Consider the following 17766-nt stretch of genomic DNA (forward strand, 5'->3'; position numbering starts at 1 on the left):
CGAGCGTCATACGTCGGCACCGGTCCGACTTTCGATTACTCGTCTCGAGGTGATATTGCACCAAAACACCCAGTCGCCTGCGCTGCGCTGTTGCTGCCGTCAGCCGGTCAGTCCGCTTACCACTCATTCTCTATATCCCCGCTAGATGGCAGTAGGCGCACGGTCCGCCGGGGAGGCCGGCCGGTTCCATGGTGCTCGTTGCCGTCTCGTCGTGTTGCCGGTCGTGACTGGCAGCCGACGGAGCATTGTGCTGGGGTCGGTCGGCCCGCTGGCTGGTGTCCGACACTCCGCGTGCACCGGCCGCCGTCACAGCGTGCCCGGCGGTACCGTGACGCCTCCTCGGAGCGCCGCGCGGGCCGTGACGCCTCCTCGTGACGTGACGTGACGGCGGGGTGGAGCGCCGGTGGCACGTGCGGCGCGGAGACTGCAGTGTGCCGTAGGACTGAGAGGTGTCAGGTGAATCCGCGGAAGGTGCCGAGGATCACGGCGGGACGATACCCAAGGGGGCGTGTGAGGTGCTCAAGGTGTTTCAAAGTGGCTGATACTGTGACTGATCCAGGGAGTGATAAAGTAACTGATATAGCGGATGATACAGCTGCTGTTATGGACTAATGCAAAATGAGCACAATAGATCGGCACGGAGCACTCATCAGAGGCGCATTTATCCGGCTCTGAAGGAGACGGCGGCGCGACCACTCCAAATCAACACATCACCTGAAGAACTCCCCCACAAAAGAACCGCCAGAAGTTGACCTGCTGACAGGTAAGGCAATGCCTTGGAACATGATGGGTACACATAAATTACTGACAAGTGACGGCTTTAGAATTGTATTATCGCGCACCGTCCGTATACTAACATAACAATTGGCATGAGGATGACATCGAGACGTTCCCGCGGGCATAATAGCTCGGGATGGGAAGATGTGGTCACTTATCGTGTGTTCGTCTGTAATCTGTGTGTAAGCTGTGAATAGCTTTACGTTGCAGCCCCATCTTTGTCTTCCCTGACTTACGATGCCTTATGTGCGTGCATGCAGCCGGTCGACCGATGCTTGTCATGAGCGTGATGTCCGATCTGCGATGACGCGTTGATCAGATAACGATGATTTTTCTTTAACAACGTACACACGTGGTGCTAACCTTCACAGCACGGCTGAGGATAAATGCCTGTAATTTCACGTTCTCGTTTAGTGATAGCGATCAATCGCTCGCAGCCATGCAGGCAATGGTGCCGACTCGGCTGGAAGTGTTCTTTTTTACGGGTGAAGTGATATATCGAAGTCATTCCTTGTACCGTCCTATGTATGTAGCAGTAACACTTGGTAGGTGGGCCTCGCCAACAGTTCCTTGCCATTCCCGTTCGGTAAATCTTACCCCATAATCATCGGCTGTCGAACAGCTTCGACATTCCGACCCTGCCACGGGTCCGGCCCCTCTGCCACCGTGCACAGGTTGATGAAGCATCTGACAGCGCCTACAGGGAAGTGTATAGGGTGACAGGGCTCAGACATGACCTGGTCAGCAATGTCACCATAGGTCGCTGACGGGCCGGACAGCATGTAGGATGAGATACGACTGCTGTGACGGCATCGGAACAGGCACGATCAACGTGAAAAGTCTCGGCTGCGGTGATGTCCCTGGAATCGAGAATTCAGAATGAATGAGGTGGAGAGTGAGATGAAGAAAAATAAAGTATTTAAATTGATCTGAACACAAAACAGTCTATACTTATATTTCAGCGTGGTTGATCGATTGCTCCATTAGAATGAACAAGTTTGAACTTTTGGCCCTGGTCTGGTCTAACCTGTTGTCGGTTCGATCGCTCATTGTTGGCGGCTGCGTTCGGTCACGCGAGTTTTGTCCAATCACTGGGAACAAACTGGGCGGCCGCCGGGTGGTCCCATTAGCGACTGTCGGCATCTGGGACTAGTGGGTTCCGAGTCCGAACAATCGTCAATGGTCAGCTGGAGAGACCAGCAGGTCTACATACTGGTCCTTACCCACTGATAAGTCGAGGATACCGGTGGGTCTGACCTGCCGCCACTGCACTGGTCGGCCGAAAAGACCAGCCAATTCTGGCCGGTCACCCGGTCATTGGCTTGTCGGGAAAACCGAATTCGCTTGACTGACCCCGCACTGGTCAGTCGGCGGAAAATAATGGAACATGCAGCGGTCAACTTTCAAAAGCAGCTCTGGTCACGGGTCACTTGTCGGAAAGCGGTCACCTGTCGCAACATAACGTTACCGACGCAGTCATTCGATAAATTCCATCTCGGAAGGTTGCAGGCTGCGATATCACTGAAATTACAGCAATCAGGGAAGATGGCCGGATCGGAACTGTTGCGAGTCCTCCGATTTTGTCCCAATGATTCATACCGCCGCAGTCGCGCTTTGACGTTTGACACCTGAGACCTGTATGTAATGACAATAAAGGAAGAGCAAAAAAAAGAGCTTTAGGTTACGATAGATAATAATTCAACGTGTTAGCCCTTTCGGAGCTAGAACTCAGAAGTTAGAACACTGGTGTTTTGACCTCCGGATAGGCGATAAGCTGGAAGACACTATTCAGACAGGCAGACAGGCGGACATATGCGGCCAGAGAGACGGACGGTCGTGGTGACAGCCCGACTCACACCCAGACAGCCGCGCAGACAGTCACACACACTGAACAGTGAACATCCGTGCAGACAGCCACTACACGGCCGGGAAGCCATACCCACCCGGCAGCTGCGGAAAGGCCGCCGATTAGCGGCTGCCAGCGAAGGAGTGGCTCTCAGTGGCCCTCGGTGAACTCCACGACTCCAGTACGTTAGCACCGGGCTCCTACTCCTCGCACTGAGCCTGTGTAGTACAGGGTGTGGGAGGGTGCGGCGACTACATCTAAACAGCTTCATCTCGCCTGGATGTGGAAACCGGCCTCAGCGCAGGAAGTCCGGCAATAACGGAACCTTGCTGGGCATGGCGGCAATACATCGCTAATTTTTAAACGGCTAGGTCTTGGGTGCGTGGCGCGAATAGACAAGAACATTTCCATGCCATTTTTAATCGGCTGAAAATATATGGTGGTATTTATTTTTTAGCATTAGGAGAAACTGAGAATTTCTTTACGGGGCTAATTTTATACCCAGTTCCGGCTACTGAGCCACTGTGAGCCTATTAGCGGCCTGCGGTGTACCGGACACATGTCGGGTTTATCCGACAGATAACTCGACCTCGGCTGACAGCCGAGTGGTCGGATAATTAATTCAGTACCGGTGTGGCGGGGCGGCTCACGTCTTATTTGGTAGCCCTGACCTGCACCAGCCGGCCGCACTGAAAACCGCTCACCACAACGGGCCGGCCAGAGAGAGCCCGGCCCGGTGCGTGCCGTATGTCTATGTGAGCGTGCTGGTTTCTAGGTGCATGTATGGCACACAAAGCCTCAGCCTTATACAATTATGTTGATCGCATTCTGCAAAAATTATTATTATGACATCTGGTTCAGCATACAGCGATAAAAATCAATGAAAGCAATCAAATGTCACCAAACACCACCACCGGGTATTTCACGTGAATGGGAAAAGCCATGGGCAAGTCTCGGTATCGTGCATTGGTTATTGGTTACGAGCTGGCTCCAGCGGATCGGGTTCCCGCCACACCGCTCAGGGCGGTCCGGCCGCGGACACGTACTCACCATAAGGACTGGACCCTGGGCGGTCGACCGACCCGCCAGTCGAAATATAGTGACGGCCCAGCACTCTCCTGTCGACTGAGTGGCCTATAAGGGAGGCATAATTCCCGGCCAGATATAACGATATCTCATTATGAAAATGATTTACTCAGCCGATCAATCGTATCCATTACCATATGATTACAACGTGGCAACACGTTCTGTGAATGACAGACTTATAATGCCGGCCCTGCGCTATCGGGCCCTCACGCAGGTCAATCGCTCCCGCCGCTGACCCGGCCTCTCACCAGACCTCATCCTCCTCCTCTCCCCTCCCTCACTATTCCTCTCAGCTGCCCCTCAACATCTCGTGTGGCGGCTGATCTGAATTCAGCGCCTCGTCTGCACAGAGGGTGGTAAAAACCGGACGCTTCCGCCGCGGCCCGCCGTCGTTCATCAATGACTCGGCGGCTCGGCGGCGGCTCGGAGCCCGGCGCGACCTCGGCCGGGCCGCGCGCTGACCTCGGCCGACCCAGTACCGGCGGCCGGCCGGCGCGGTAAAAACTGGAGCTGCAGCCGTGTGTGGCCCGGCCCGGGGTGCCGCCGGCCGGTCACGGAATACTGATCGAGCTGACCTGACCCGGCGCCGGCGGCCGGACACCATACACCGGGGACACGGGACGTCGGGACAAGGGTCGGGTACACAGGCGCTTGTGTAGGTGAACAGTTGAGCACGACGAGACAACTCAGGGCGGGAGGCTCAACACGCACATCGGAAACATACATCGAATCAGAAACGTATGGTTCAGCGCCGAATATAGGCGAACAGCATGGAAACTGCTACAGCTCCAGTCCAGAGCGCCGACTCCAACTGGCTCCTTCGGTCGGCAGCACTATGTAGTGCCGGGACCACAGGCATATCTGTCAGAAAAGAAACCGCAAATCCATATCTGTTCTCACTGTCCTCACGACCAGCAATGCACCATTTTTGTTTACTCTATCTTCTCAGGATTGGCAGCTGTCTGACGATGATGAGAAAACTGTCATCGCACCTACAGATGCGATGACATTTTATATGCAGATACCAGAGGAGGGCGAGCCAGATATCCTTCAGGATGTCCGTTTGAAGCCTGGCGGATTTTCCCACCGGGACAATCCCGTATCAACGGGATGGACGCACTCACTGCACTATGCGCACGCACCATTCGGTGGGTCAGTCCAGTGCATTCCCCATCCTCTCAAAAATATCGTAGCCTTTTAATGGCCTCATTACACCAAAAGTGCCTAATTTGACAAATAAATAAACACAGCCATCAATGTTCGTAAGTAGGCTTTTTCTAATAAGTGATAAGGATAAATGATAACAATAACACGTCAAATGTATATTTAAACACATAAAGCTTTCGGTATGAAAATGCCTTGATCACTGTGATCACTGTGATCACAAAAATGAGGACAACAATTAGGTGATATGTGATACTTGTGATAAGTTTGTACTTTGTAAGGTACTAAGCTAAGGAACTAAGGTAAGCAAAATAAAGCAAATGATAAACTCATGACATAATTTATCAGACATCCTTGATGAGATTACATTTATCTTCCGATTTATAAACACAAAAGTAGGCATCACGTTTCGTCCATGCATACCGTACAGCCATTTGGAATATCGTTCATCTTTATCTTGTCATCTAACGGCTTAGATCATCACGTATTTCTATGGCCGATGACAGCAATCTAGTCTTTAACGTAAGCTAGTATGTAATTAGTGCGATAGCATCGTGATAAAAAAGTGTTGCTACTCATCTATACGGATGTATTCCATATAGTTTTGTCTGGTTTCTAATCTTATCGCAGCTATAAAGCTCATTAACCTGGAATAATATTGCATAGTGCATATAACGTCTTCGCTTATGATCATGTGTGTTCGTACGTCTTGTAAGCTTTCAGCGCGGATATGCTAGTCGCAGGTTTTTCCTTAGCCCATTCAGGGTGTATGGACGTTTTGTTCCACTTGGATTTTCGGGTGCCAAAAAGGACACCAATGAGCAATAGATTCTACCTAGTAATAGAAACATCAATCCTGCGACTGACTGCAACTGAGGTTATTACATATAGCAATAATAAAACATTCACGGAGGACAACCATCCTTCGCAACTTACCGATGTGGGTTAGGCACAAATTTGTCTCAAACAGTTACACGCCTACGGTCATGTGAGGCAAACAGTTGTAACTGTAACATCTATAAGAAAACAGCTATTCAATGATTACTCATCGGTTGTTTTCCACGTGGCGTAAAAGCACCATCTTTTCCATGATTTGTGACATCATTTATCATAAGAATGATTCAATTTGCCTCTCCCTCTTCCCTCTCTGTTTCTCTTCCATCCTTCTTTCCTGTCTCCCTCTATCTTCCATCTACCTCTTTCATCTTCCTCTCACCTTCTATCTCCCTCTCTCTCTCTCTTCCTTCCTCTCTCCCCTCTCCCGAGTTGCACGCAGCTCGCGTGTGCCGACACGGACGCCTTGTGTTATCGGCGGTACCCATCGACGCCGCGCAGCTCTCTGTGTTTATCGAGCCGTCAGCTGCCGGCCGGCGGCGACGGCGCCGTATCATTCACCGCCGGCTGACCTTGACACGGCCGCACGGCTGACCTGCAGCTCCCACCCGTCCCCCTCCGTCCCCCAACTACTCTCCAGAGGTTGGCGGCTGAATATGGATTCACCGCGCTTGAGGCCTCGGACAGCACGCAGCTGAATCCAAACATACATCACACGCGCTCTGGTTTCTGAAGCGCCTCCGGTGACCTGCCCTCCTCGGCGCAGTGGCGACATACCCTGCTCAGGTATCTGCCTCTGAGACGTGCTCGTCCATCAGCCAGAGATACCGGTGGTTGTTTTCCGACTGGATAGCGCTGGACGCGGCTACGGAGGAGCTGTGTAAGCAGGTGGAGTCAGCACCGCTGACCGAACCCGGCCCAGAATCTCTCGCTCTAGGCTCTGCGGCGGCTCCAGTCTCACCGGATGGCGTTTCTCCATCGTTTTACAGTTCCCACGGCCCGAGTAATGCCGGCGCGGTGGTGGGCCGGGTCAGGTCGGGTCGGGTCGGGCCATCCAGTGTCGCGGAACCACCGGAAGGAGTCAGCCAGCAGTCTCCCTGAGGGTTGGTGGGTTGGTGAGAGTGGGGAATGGCCTGTCGGCCGAGTAATCTTCCTACCTCGGGTTTAGCTGCCGCCGGCAGTATGAGGCACCAGCTTCCCACCAATCCGATGACCTGCTATTAGTCGATCGATGGCACTCAGCCATCTTGTCATTTCGCGTCACTATTGTCGATTTCACCGACATTTTCCAGCAATTTCGGAGCGAGTCCAACGCCAGGGCGTCACAAGTGATCATCTGGTGCTACAATACATCCTGCTGCTCAGTTTCTCACTGTCGCCAAATATTCAGCCATGTGTCTGAGCTCATATACATATGGGCTTATCGCGATGGTGGGGCGCACATTTCCGGATGTGCACGGGATTTACGAGCAGGCCAAGTTACACGGACCATCTCGACGGTCCGACAGGCTCCCTCAGCGAGCCGTCAGGCCTATCAGTGACCAGAAGTGACCGGTGGGCAGCCATGTACCAGGTCAGACCATGAGACAACCCCAGCGCATCAGTTGCGTCAGCATTGCCTCCTGCCGCCCACGCCTGCTCTATATACTGTCGATGGCTGTGTTTTACATCTAACACATATGGTGCTCACCTCGGGACAGTCCCGTTTGATCCAGCAGCTTCGAAAGCAGATAAGGCGCAACGGAGCGTTGCTGAGTTTCTGAATGTCATTAATGATACAAGCCATTTTACATTTCTCGTTTACATTTTAATTTGCATGTGAGAGGTATGTTTAAACATCTTAATTAACCGAGCATTAACAAATTCATCCATTGTATCCATTTTTTAACTATTCGCCCCTTTGAAGATCATAAACGTCTCTCTACTCCAAGAAGTTGAAGAGGCATCTCTGGATGATGGCTCGACAGTCGACACTCACAGACAGATGATTATCTAATGATACCTCCTGTAATGCGACTCTGCATGTGATTCATCATCAGCGCTGTTGTGCCTCTCCGAAACACCTATCATTGCAGACAATGAGTGGCAAAGGAGGCATAGAACAGAGGCTGCCGCGGCACGGCAAAACACCAGCCTCAGATAGCACCCTGCTCAGAGGTTCTGCACAGCTCTGCACCGAGGTTCTGGTCGTCTTTACGAAACGATGTGTTGCATGTTACTGAATTTATCACTCAGTGAATATGTATATTACTGTGTACAAATACAATTGTTGCTATCCATATACGTATCAGAAATAAATCTTTGCAACATCGCCACTTAACGTTCCATCTACAACAAGTCTTATCAGATTATTATAAAATAAATAAACAAACTTTAATCACAGGCTAACCGTGCATAACGCCTAAATTGCATGAGCTCTCAAAGCTGGAAGCATCTGCGCTGCGGGCAGTCGGGAAATAATGCTGTATTATTACATGTCCATTATTTTGCTCGGCATTGTGGAATTTAATCGCGCTCATTTTTGGCTACATTTCATATATTGAATATTGGATATGGCCGTTTCATCGTCGAACCATTCTGTAAAAAAAGTTTAACCATGACATCAGTGTTCGCCACGGGCCCCAAAATCCCCAGCCCAGCCCGGCCCGGGCCCATGGGTTCAGAGCCCGGCCCAGCCCGTAGCCCGCTCTTGGCAAATATTCCAAGCCCAGCCCGGCCCGGCCCGTCAAAAATAGCAATCTAGTTATTGTCTTAGTCTATTGCTATAATAAGCATGATTGATTACACTATTTTGAGAACAATTCAAATTGCATGAATATTAACATGGCAATCATGACCCCCTTCTTTTCAATGAATATAATCATTTCAAGCACCTATGTCACAAATTTTAACAGTAACAGCAAGCACCTCAGTCAATTAGGTCATGATTACACACCTATAAAAAGTTTACATGATTATATTAACTACATTCTTTGAGTAAAGTTATCTTGCAAGCTGATGTGTGTGAACATTATCATTCATAATTGGTGACTCTAATGCATACTTGAAGGTAGTATTTGCAACATACTCTATACTTCCCAGCACTTACCAGCAGAAAAAAAGCTTGACTTATGGCAATTGATGAATCTGTCTGGGATTGACCTTGCTGTTAAATTCACTCCATAGATGCTGCAATATCAAAAGCCTGAGAAAACATGCAAAATAGGTGACACTAACTTTAGCACTGTCTTCCAAAAAAAAAAGAGAAAATCCATCCATTTATCAGCAAAACTGATTTAATCTATTTTCAATTCATGCCCACGTGTCAACCGAATATCTGTGGACAACTATCTGCTACTTTCCTTGCTATTTTATGTTAAGCTCTTTTCAAGATATGGATATCGCTAGCAGCGTAAGCAGAAAACATGGTGAGCTTGAAATGTCATTGGGTACTTTTGCGACTTTTACGCATCATCACCATCAATCGAAAATGAGCGAACACTTCTTGATTGTCGCAGCTGCGGCAGGTAGCGATTCTGACCAATTTTATAATAAAACATATATGATCAAGTTTTGTTTTGTTTTTCGCTCGAGTTTTCAGACTTCATGATTTAGGTTTTATTTTCTACTTGTTTAATTTTGTTTTTCACCTTGATACTTACTTAAAAACGTATTTATTTGATATACTGTTGTGTATACTACCTAGATGCCGCCACATAAACATAGCGCCGCCGCCATGATTGCAAACTTTGTTGAGAAGGGGCTGGTTTGTTGTGATTTATTTTGACAAATTTATGGACATTTAAAGAAGCTTTCATCGCGAAATACTCTGTAGAGTTCCTCGTTACTTATAGTGTGTTTTGTGAGTATCCTTTTAAGGTTCTGTTCGTTAAAAAGCCGTCGGTGAAGGAAAAGAGACTGTGTTGGAATTGTCTCACTATCGCCATATATAAGTGTTAAACTTAATGTAGCCCTGTAGCCCATCATTGTTGAGTGGCTTCTTAGTTTTTGGAGTTGTAGTGCTAAGTAAGTTATTCTGATGACTACATTTTAACTTTTATTAACTAACTAATGATGCTAGAGATTCTCTGATCTTTTTGGTTGCGGAATTTTTATGAAAACCCTCCTATGTGTGACATGATGTGATATTGGATAATTCTCAAGATTCCCAAAATTCAATATCAAGTAGGTTTTCTTTCACATTGCTTAAATTTGGTTTAGTTTTTGTATTTTCCCAGTGGGTTTTGTTACCATCAGTTTCCAAATTTTCTTAATTTGACATTAGTCGCAAAACCCATAGTGCACAAAGCTCTTGGCCCGGCCCGTCCATAGCCCGTTAACTAATGATATTTGGGGGCCCGGCCCAGCCCGTAGCCCAGCCCGGCCCATGGCCCGTTGGGCTGGCCCGGCCCGTGGCGAACACTGCATGACATACGCAGCGAACAACACACTTGTTTGGGTGGAAGACCATGTTTGGGTGGAATGCTGACCCTTTTATGCTTCATTTAAGTGGTGTCATTCAAGTTCTCCATTCCTGAATAATAAACCAATAAAATGTCTCCGCATCTGTCGGTCAGTCCCCAGTTGTGACCTCGTGTGTGGGGAGGAGGTAGGGAGGGGGAGCTGTAGAGACCGCGGTGGTCCCACGTGCAGCATGCACCATGCAGCTCGCGGGGGTCGGCCCCGTCCAGCGCCGGCGAATCATGTCCAAACACAGCTCGCCACCGGCTCCCAGTCATGCCGGATAATTGCTCTCATTGCGGTGCCGTCGAATAGGGTGAAGGTCTGGCCGTGCAGCCGTCGGCCGGCCGCTAATGAAGGCACCGCACAGGTAGCGCCGCGCCGCGCCGGCGGCTTTTTGCCGAGCTGCCCCCCTCGCCGAGCCGAGCGGGCGCCGGAGGCGGCGCGTCCCGCTCCTCGAGATCGCTTTCACTGCGATCGTATCAGGGCTCGGTGGTGTGCCGAGCTCGGCGGCGCCGGCGGCGCAGCGGACAGCCGAGCGCGCGTGCGTGAACAGGGACGGCCGCCATCGAGACGATGTTGATTATCCTTGCAATGATGTGTGAGGAAGGGGTGCCTGTGTGCATGACGATGGCGGGAAGGAGACGGACGCGGGAGATAAAAAGGATGAGAACGCAGATAAGTTCCCAGCCAAGACTGGAGGATCTGTTGGAGTTGAGAGGGTTGTTCGACTGTTGGGATGCGTTGTTGAATGGCTTCAGCCAAACTAAAGCTTCCGGCTTATCTGGAGGAAGCCACACCTGAGCACACCCGGCCCCACACACGCACCTCCGATCTGTGGGCCAACATTCACAGGAAACATACGTAGGTAAAGGCTGTCAGAAAACAGTGCCGGAGAATGACCTGCAACAGAATGTTATTCGACAATGGATGCTGCAAATATGCATCAGCGTGGATATCATGATGAAGTGCCTCGGTAAACCAAGAGCCCATTTTCCCCATTTTTCCCATACCCATACCCATTTTTTCATGCTTTTGCTAAAATGGTTTGGATCCAATGAGCAATTTAGCCCCATCTCCACTTCCTTCACCTCGTAATTGCCCAAATATCCTATCACCCATCCTCCTTCTAACAGCTCTACTTTCATCCCTTTTCTCCCATCTCCCATCTCCTATCTCCCATCCTCCTCCTCTCCATCCCCAGGTACGGTTTCCACCTGCCGTGTCCAATGCTCGTTAGTGCCGCGGTAAGCCGAGGCTGACCGTATCGCTGGCTATGGTCGGCACGCCAGCCGGCCAGCGGGCATCCAGCTCGTCTGCAGACAGGCCAGCTGCAGCATACACTGCTCAAAACACATAGCATATCCCCTTCTGTCCTCATGTGTGATGATCGAACGCTGACACTAAAGCGATCTCAGGGACATCCAATATCCATCTTGAGATGCCATTTTCGTGCAGTGAAACTTTTTGCGGACTTGTACGTTTTATGTGTATCTGTTGCTAGCTGTGAAACATCTAAACCCAATTAGCAAAACAAATATGTATGATAACCGTAAGCCGAGTCAGCTCTGCGGCACTGCGCGGTACCGGAGGAACGGCCGTCCGGTCAGCGTCCGACGCTCCTCCGCGGGCCAGGTCACGGGGGTCACCGCACCGCTCCATTATACGTGGCCCGCGAGGCGTGCCGCTAACGGGTGGCGCTGTCATTCCCTCCCTGGTACAGCTCTGGGGCAGAGCCGGGTGGCCTGCAGCCGCACTGTGCAGTGTTTGCTGTTTGGTATGTGGTCACCGGAGGGCATTTTTGGGTGGCGTGCAGGGCTGCAGCCCTGGATAAGACTGGTGGTCGCTGGGAGGGACCATTCCCCGTTTGCATTCCTCCCTGATCGCTATCCGAGTGGAGAGATGTGCTCGAAAAAAGTATAGGGCCGACAGGCAGATAAGAGCCCCAGATAAAATAAAGCGCCAGCACCGAAGCAATTTCATTACTAATAAGAGCTGACAGAAGCATGTCACAGATGATATTGGGCAGTCATCTGTTGACAGCTGGCATAGCAATGTTTTGTGCTCCTGAGTCCAGAATAGCCTTCTAGGCTCGCCATAATGAGCACAAAAACACATTTCTTAGAAATCATCCAAGTCGCCATTCATCTTCTTTTGGTACTGGCATGAATTACAGAGATGTGGTTCCCACTAATTGGTTCCCACTAATTGATGATATCAAAGGTCATGGACATCTCACTTTGGTTTAAACACCTCGCTTTGCACCTCCAAACAAGGTTAGATGAGATGCGTTCTTTTGGTCACGGTCGGATATTTACGACGTCTTCATGAGATCTACCTATTACCCTTGGTAGCACTTCCAATTGCGACCACCTTATGTAGAATTGTAACTATGGATATGCTGAAAGTGTGCCTAATAGCCGCCTCGGCCTCCAGCCGGCTCTCCGACTCAGTTAGAACTCGGCAGCAGGCCGACTCGAAACACGACTCGGCGTGTAGCATGGCCTGCTGCTCATGTTAACCCGCGCCCAGATGGGGTCTGCCGAGCAACGCAGTCTGATGGGGGGGCCATTTTGGCCCCCCCCCCTCAGATCTCGAGAACCACGCAACATAGCGACAAGCGGTAAACGGTGTTGGATAGCCCCAACGAGGAACTACCTTGTGACCCAATTTCATTGACCTCGGTCAAACCGATGACGTCACAGGTCAGGTCAAAGGTCGAATTTTCACCGTTTACAGGCATTTCAAGAAATGCGTTGTAAAATCGTGTAAAATGCATTTCATTGAAAATCATCGATGGGGAAATGTTCTTCAAACACATATTTTGCTATTTGAGGTCACTGATACCAGGTCAGGTCACAGAGGTCAGGTCACTGGGGGGTCACAATATGAAAGTGTCGTGTGATACATGTTTTATGGTCCATTTTACATGACAAATGCGATTATGTGGGTCAGACAGACTTTAGGGCCAGCTTAGGTCACGTTTTGGTCAAGGTCAGGTCAAGGTCAGGTCAAGGTCAGGTCAAATTAGGTCAAATTTCAAAGTTGATATTTTTGCATAAAATGGGTATCGATTCGATGCAGCTCGTCACGGGGAGTTCAATGGTGGTCTCTGTTTTGCGCTACGAGGTCTAGAATTGCTAAAAATTGAGTTCAAAAATTTGACGTCATCAATTTTTAACCCATTAGTGCCCAACTTATTTTTAGTCAAAATTTCAAACTTTTTTGCACAAAATACTAGCTTCTTTATCGAGTGTATTAGCTTAGGATGATTTTCTTGTTTTTTATCCCCCCCAATTTGTCGCCAGGGGGGTCAATAAATATATGGCTATGGGCACCTGGGTAGTCGAAATATTGCCACAAAGCGCAATTCAAAAGAAACTTTTGAGAACCAATGTATATTCTTAGATGTGTATGCTGATAGGCACTTGCCACTACCAACATGTGAACATATTATGAGATCAGGCGAATGATCGTGATGATTGATAGTGTCAGCGGTCAACAATCAATTACGATGATGAGTCAATGCACTACCTGACTCACAAACATCGAAGTGCATTGGACAGTGACACAGCTTACAGCAAACGCTGAAAACAAAACATCCCTCCGGGATCTAGACGGCGCTTGCAAACTTTCACCCATCTCACCGTATCCAACAGTGTTGGCCCAACTAGCCCAAATTTCCCCATGGTGTACAGCATGTTCTTACTCTCAGGTCGCATGGAACGGCACGAAGCACGCCACGCACAGCGGCACCTGGCACTTGCGACAGGCGGTCTTCGGGTGGCTCTTGCACTTTCCCTCCTTGTTTGCACACGTTCCCTGCTTGGCAAGAGGAACGACCAGGTGGTTGATACCATCGTAGCGGATGCTGGCTGGGACGCGATGCTGACTCGACGCGGAACTTGGACGTCCAGATGGTGGCTTCGTCGTCTCTGCCAGGTGATACCGGACGATGGCTCGGATGAAGTTGATCTGATTCTCGCCTGGATGATGCTGACGGTAGAGCAGCCAGGCGTTCTGCATCGCGGCCCCCAGAAGCCAGCAGAAGATGCACCACCAGAACTTCTTCTGTCGGATCGCGATGCGGTACGCGCCGATGTTCTGGTCCATGCGGTCGGTACCGCCCATGGCGCAGTTGTAGTCCTGAATCATCTGTGGCTGAGCTACCTTGATCCTCTTCTTCTCTCGTCGCGACCATCTTTGAACTTCAGCCACAGTTCGGGACGAGCTTACCGTAGATGCTACGGTCACCACGCTGTTATCCTTCCACCTGACGAGGTTGATGCCCTGCTTCGTTTCCACGGCGACAGAGGTGTCTCCCCTGGGAGCCTTCTTCATCGCTGCCACCGAGCTCAGCGGACATCCTCGGAGGCGGTTCTGGCGGATGGTTCCCGTGTGCCCGATTCCCTCCTCCTTCAGCGCCATCATCAGAGGAAGGCTGGTGAAGAGGTTGTCCGTAAAGATGTGCAGTGCGTCCATGCGCATCTCCTTCGGCATTCTGTCTATGAGGATCTTCACTGCTGATCCACATTTCCCGAAGGCGGCCTCATAGTCTGGACGCTGAGCAGTTCCGCTGGCACCTTGGTACACTTCGAAGGTCAGTAGATACCCATCTGGGCTGTTAAGGCACCACGCCTTGAACCCAAACCGTATGGGCTTCCCTCTCAGGAACTGTTTGCACCCGTGACGGCCATAGTAGGGAATCATGCTCTCATCCACGTCCAGTTCTGTGGAAGATGGCGGTCTCTGAAAAGCTCGCAAGAACTTGTCTTGCATGCTGTTGAAGAGAGGTCGCAGCTTGGCCATCTTGTCACTGGGGTCGAGACGCTGGTTGTCAGCGAAGTGGAGGACCGAAAGGATGTCGTCAAAGCGGTTCCTCGAGATGATCCGGGAGACGAATTCCACGTGCAGGTCAGGGTCTGTCGACCAGAAGGCCCGGCGGTTCGGCACGTTGTGGTATCCCGAGAAGTACAGGATCGCCATGACAGCCTTCAGCTCGGCGATGGAGGGCTCCTGGACATTCTTCCCTCTCCACTGGATATATCGGCGTGTCTCCTGAAGGAGTTGCGCATAGAACTCGTCATCCAAGAAGAAGCTCAGTACTTCAACGGGTGTCTTGTTCGAAAAGTTCACCTGTGGGTATGGGCAAGCTTCCTCTCGCTCCTTCAGAAATGAAGCGACCTCTCGTTTGCCCCACCTGTGGCTGGTTGGGGCGACCGATTCAGCAGCTTCGTCGTCAGAACCGTCCTCTTGGCCGACGAGTTCAGCATCTGCTTGCAGCAGGTTGCGGTTGAGGTTGTCGATGGTACCGCCTCCGTCCTCGTCTCCCGAGTCGGCGTCGCTGTCCTCACGCACGTTAGGAGGACACAGGAAGACAGTGGCCGGACTCTCGCCACTCTCATCAACTTCATCCAGGAGATCAATCAGCTTTCCAAACCTGGAAAATGATAGCAGACTGCAACGCACATTTTCGACCACCCAAACGCCCATGGCCATAAATATATTGACCCGTACAGAAGAGCGTCATGCTGCGGCAAATCTTCAACGAGGCTATTTTATTCGTTTCAGGGGTCTTAAGGGCAGTTCAAAGAAACATGTCTGTGAAATTTATTGAATTAGAACAGCTAAATAACTAAATACACTCACCGGCGTTTTTTCGGCATGTTGACGTAGTTTCGCGACTGTCAAGCAGAACAGAGAAAATGGCGCAGCAGCAGCAACCGCACATCAAGTCCTTTAAAAATGCTTATTTATATATGGGGCGTATATACTTTCATGAAAAACACCCACACTTTTGAGGAAAAAATTCATAAATTTGCGAAATATATATATGGCTATGGGCACTAATGGGTTAACAGTTTTTTCGCTATAACTTGGCCAAAAAAAGAGGTATCGATCTAAAATTTGGTATGTATATCGAAGAGCGCAGGGACTATCACATATATTCCGGTTTTTTCGAAATTCGAAAATTTTTTTGATTTTTGGGGGTCAAAATCCCAAAATTTCGAAAATCCGAGATAGCAGTTTTGTAGCGCCGTCTTTTGTCTACACAACCACATAAAAAACTTTAAAATTGCTTGTTAACTGTAGAATTGGTGAGCGTTTCAAGATGTCATGTTTTTTGCTCATTTTTACTCGAACATGACCTCAGTTTGACCTCAATAACTCCTGACCTGAGGTGACCTGTGACTTGAAATTTTGTGTGAAGGTGTCAAATTGATGTCCGGTAAGGTACCCAAAATTTGGCGGCGCTGCGCGCCGCCGTTTTTTCGCTATTTAAGAAAAACCACAGGGGGGGCCAAAATGGCCCCCCCCCATCAGGGCGCGGGTTAACAAGCTCAGTCCATGATCGATTATCAGCTGATCAGGCCGGCCATTCCGCCCACAGACTCGATTTATGATCCCGGGCTGGATTAGGATTTCAGAGGAAGATGACTTTATGACCAATCAGTGCTGGTGAGATATGCATTAGAAAAGCGACTGGCCATTGGCGATCACAGTGCTAACGAATAGTAACCACAAGCTCCAATGAAAAGTTTTCACTAGCTAGCTGCAGTGTTTTTTACCTGTATGTGCACCCGACGCTGCCCCGTACCGGTGAAATATTTCTCCGCTCTGTGTGCGTGTGTGCGGCGGCGGCTCCGGTTTCAGCTGGCTGCCGTAATGGGATATTGTTTGCCCGAAACAATGCTGCTCCGGTGGTTTTGGAGGCGGCAGAGGCCGGCGCTCGCCCCTCATTAAGCCAGGCGAGGTGGCGAGGTCGGCTGGGTCAAACGGTGACCTCGCCTGACCCAAGGCTGGGTCACCCAGGTCAGGTCACGGTACCACGGCTGCAGCACGCAGCTGAGCAGGACCTAACAACGTGAAATCGCCACGGTGTTTAGGATGGGAATTTTACGCGTCTAGCTCGTCGCCAGCTAGCTACAATGCACCAAAAATCATATTCTCCTCAACCAAAAAAAGTTTTTTTTTTCAAATACAATATCGCATGCAACCCAATCCTTGTTTCATGAAGGATCGCTTCAACAAACTGTATCAAGTCAGATCAATGAGTCTGCAACAAGCTAAGAAACTGCACCAGCTCTGATCTCATGAGCTTGTTTTTGGGACAAATGTGATTAGATCAGGTGGCGGAATATTCCGGCTATACCTGCTTCTCCTGTTATTGATTTGTGGCTTTGTCTCATTTGCACGATGGCAGCTTTCCGTTTTTTATGTTGCACATACTGAGTCATTAGTTGCACGTCCACCTTTATTCGTAATTAGAATCGTTATTTATTTGCTAAAATGAGAGATACAGAGACAAACAAGGCGTTAGGCAGGCACAGAACAAGCTTTTAGGGTTAGATACCTACTACGACCATTTTCGATTACCAAGCCCAGCACGCGAACGTTTGCAGATCGTCTTGTCGAAATAACACAGATATGATCGACATTTTCGGCAATCTGATGCAGACGCTGTATGCACTGGGGGCAATAAACTTGCCGAAAACATCAGGTGGCATGTTGTTGACATGCTCCGGCCGCTAAACATGGCAGCGCTAACCGGTGACATTTTGCCAGCCGGTGGGCCCGTCCAGTGCGGACTAGCAAACAGCCGGAAGTTATGAATGCAC

The 17766-nt window shown here is 49.9% G+C and overlaps 2 protein-coding genes across 2 annotated transcripts in view; one reads left to right on the forward strand and one right to left on the reverse strand.

The window, feature by feature from the left end:
* The first annotated feature begins 211 nt into the window (after nt 1–211).
* The window catches only part of LOC122379733 (pro-interleukin-16-like), a 72542-nt gene continuing 54987 nt past the window's right edge, over nt 212–17766 (forward strand). The window contains exon 1 of the mRNA XM_043362141.1: nt 212–763. The gene's annotated coding sequence lies outside the window, so the exon portion shown is untranslated. The remainder of the gene's footprint in view (nt 764–17766) is intronic.
* Nucleotides 13350–15955, reverse strand: LOC122379723 (piggyBac transposable element-derived protein 3-like). The gene is made up of 2 exons (XM_043362130.1): nt 15797–15955; nt 13350–15587 (listed from the first exon to the last, which is right to left on the reverse strand). The coding sequence occupies exons 1-2, from the start codon at nt 15811–15813 to the stop codon at nt 13859–13861; spliced, it is 1746 nt and encodes a 581-aa protein (XP_043218065.1). The 5' UTR covers nt 15814–15955; the 3' UTR covers nt 13350–13858.

The sequence above is a fragment of the Amphibalanus amphitrite genome, unplaced genomic scaffold, assembly GCF_019059575.1.
Source record: "Amphibalanus amphitrite isolate SeventyFive unplaced genomic scaffold, NRLGWU_Aamphi_draft 000009F_arrow, whole genome shotgun sequence".
NCBI lineage: Eukaryota > Metazoa > Arthropoda > Thecostraca > Balanomorpha > Balanidae > Amphibalanus > Amphibalanus amphitrite.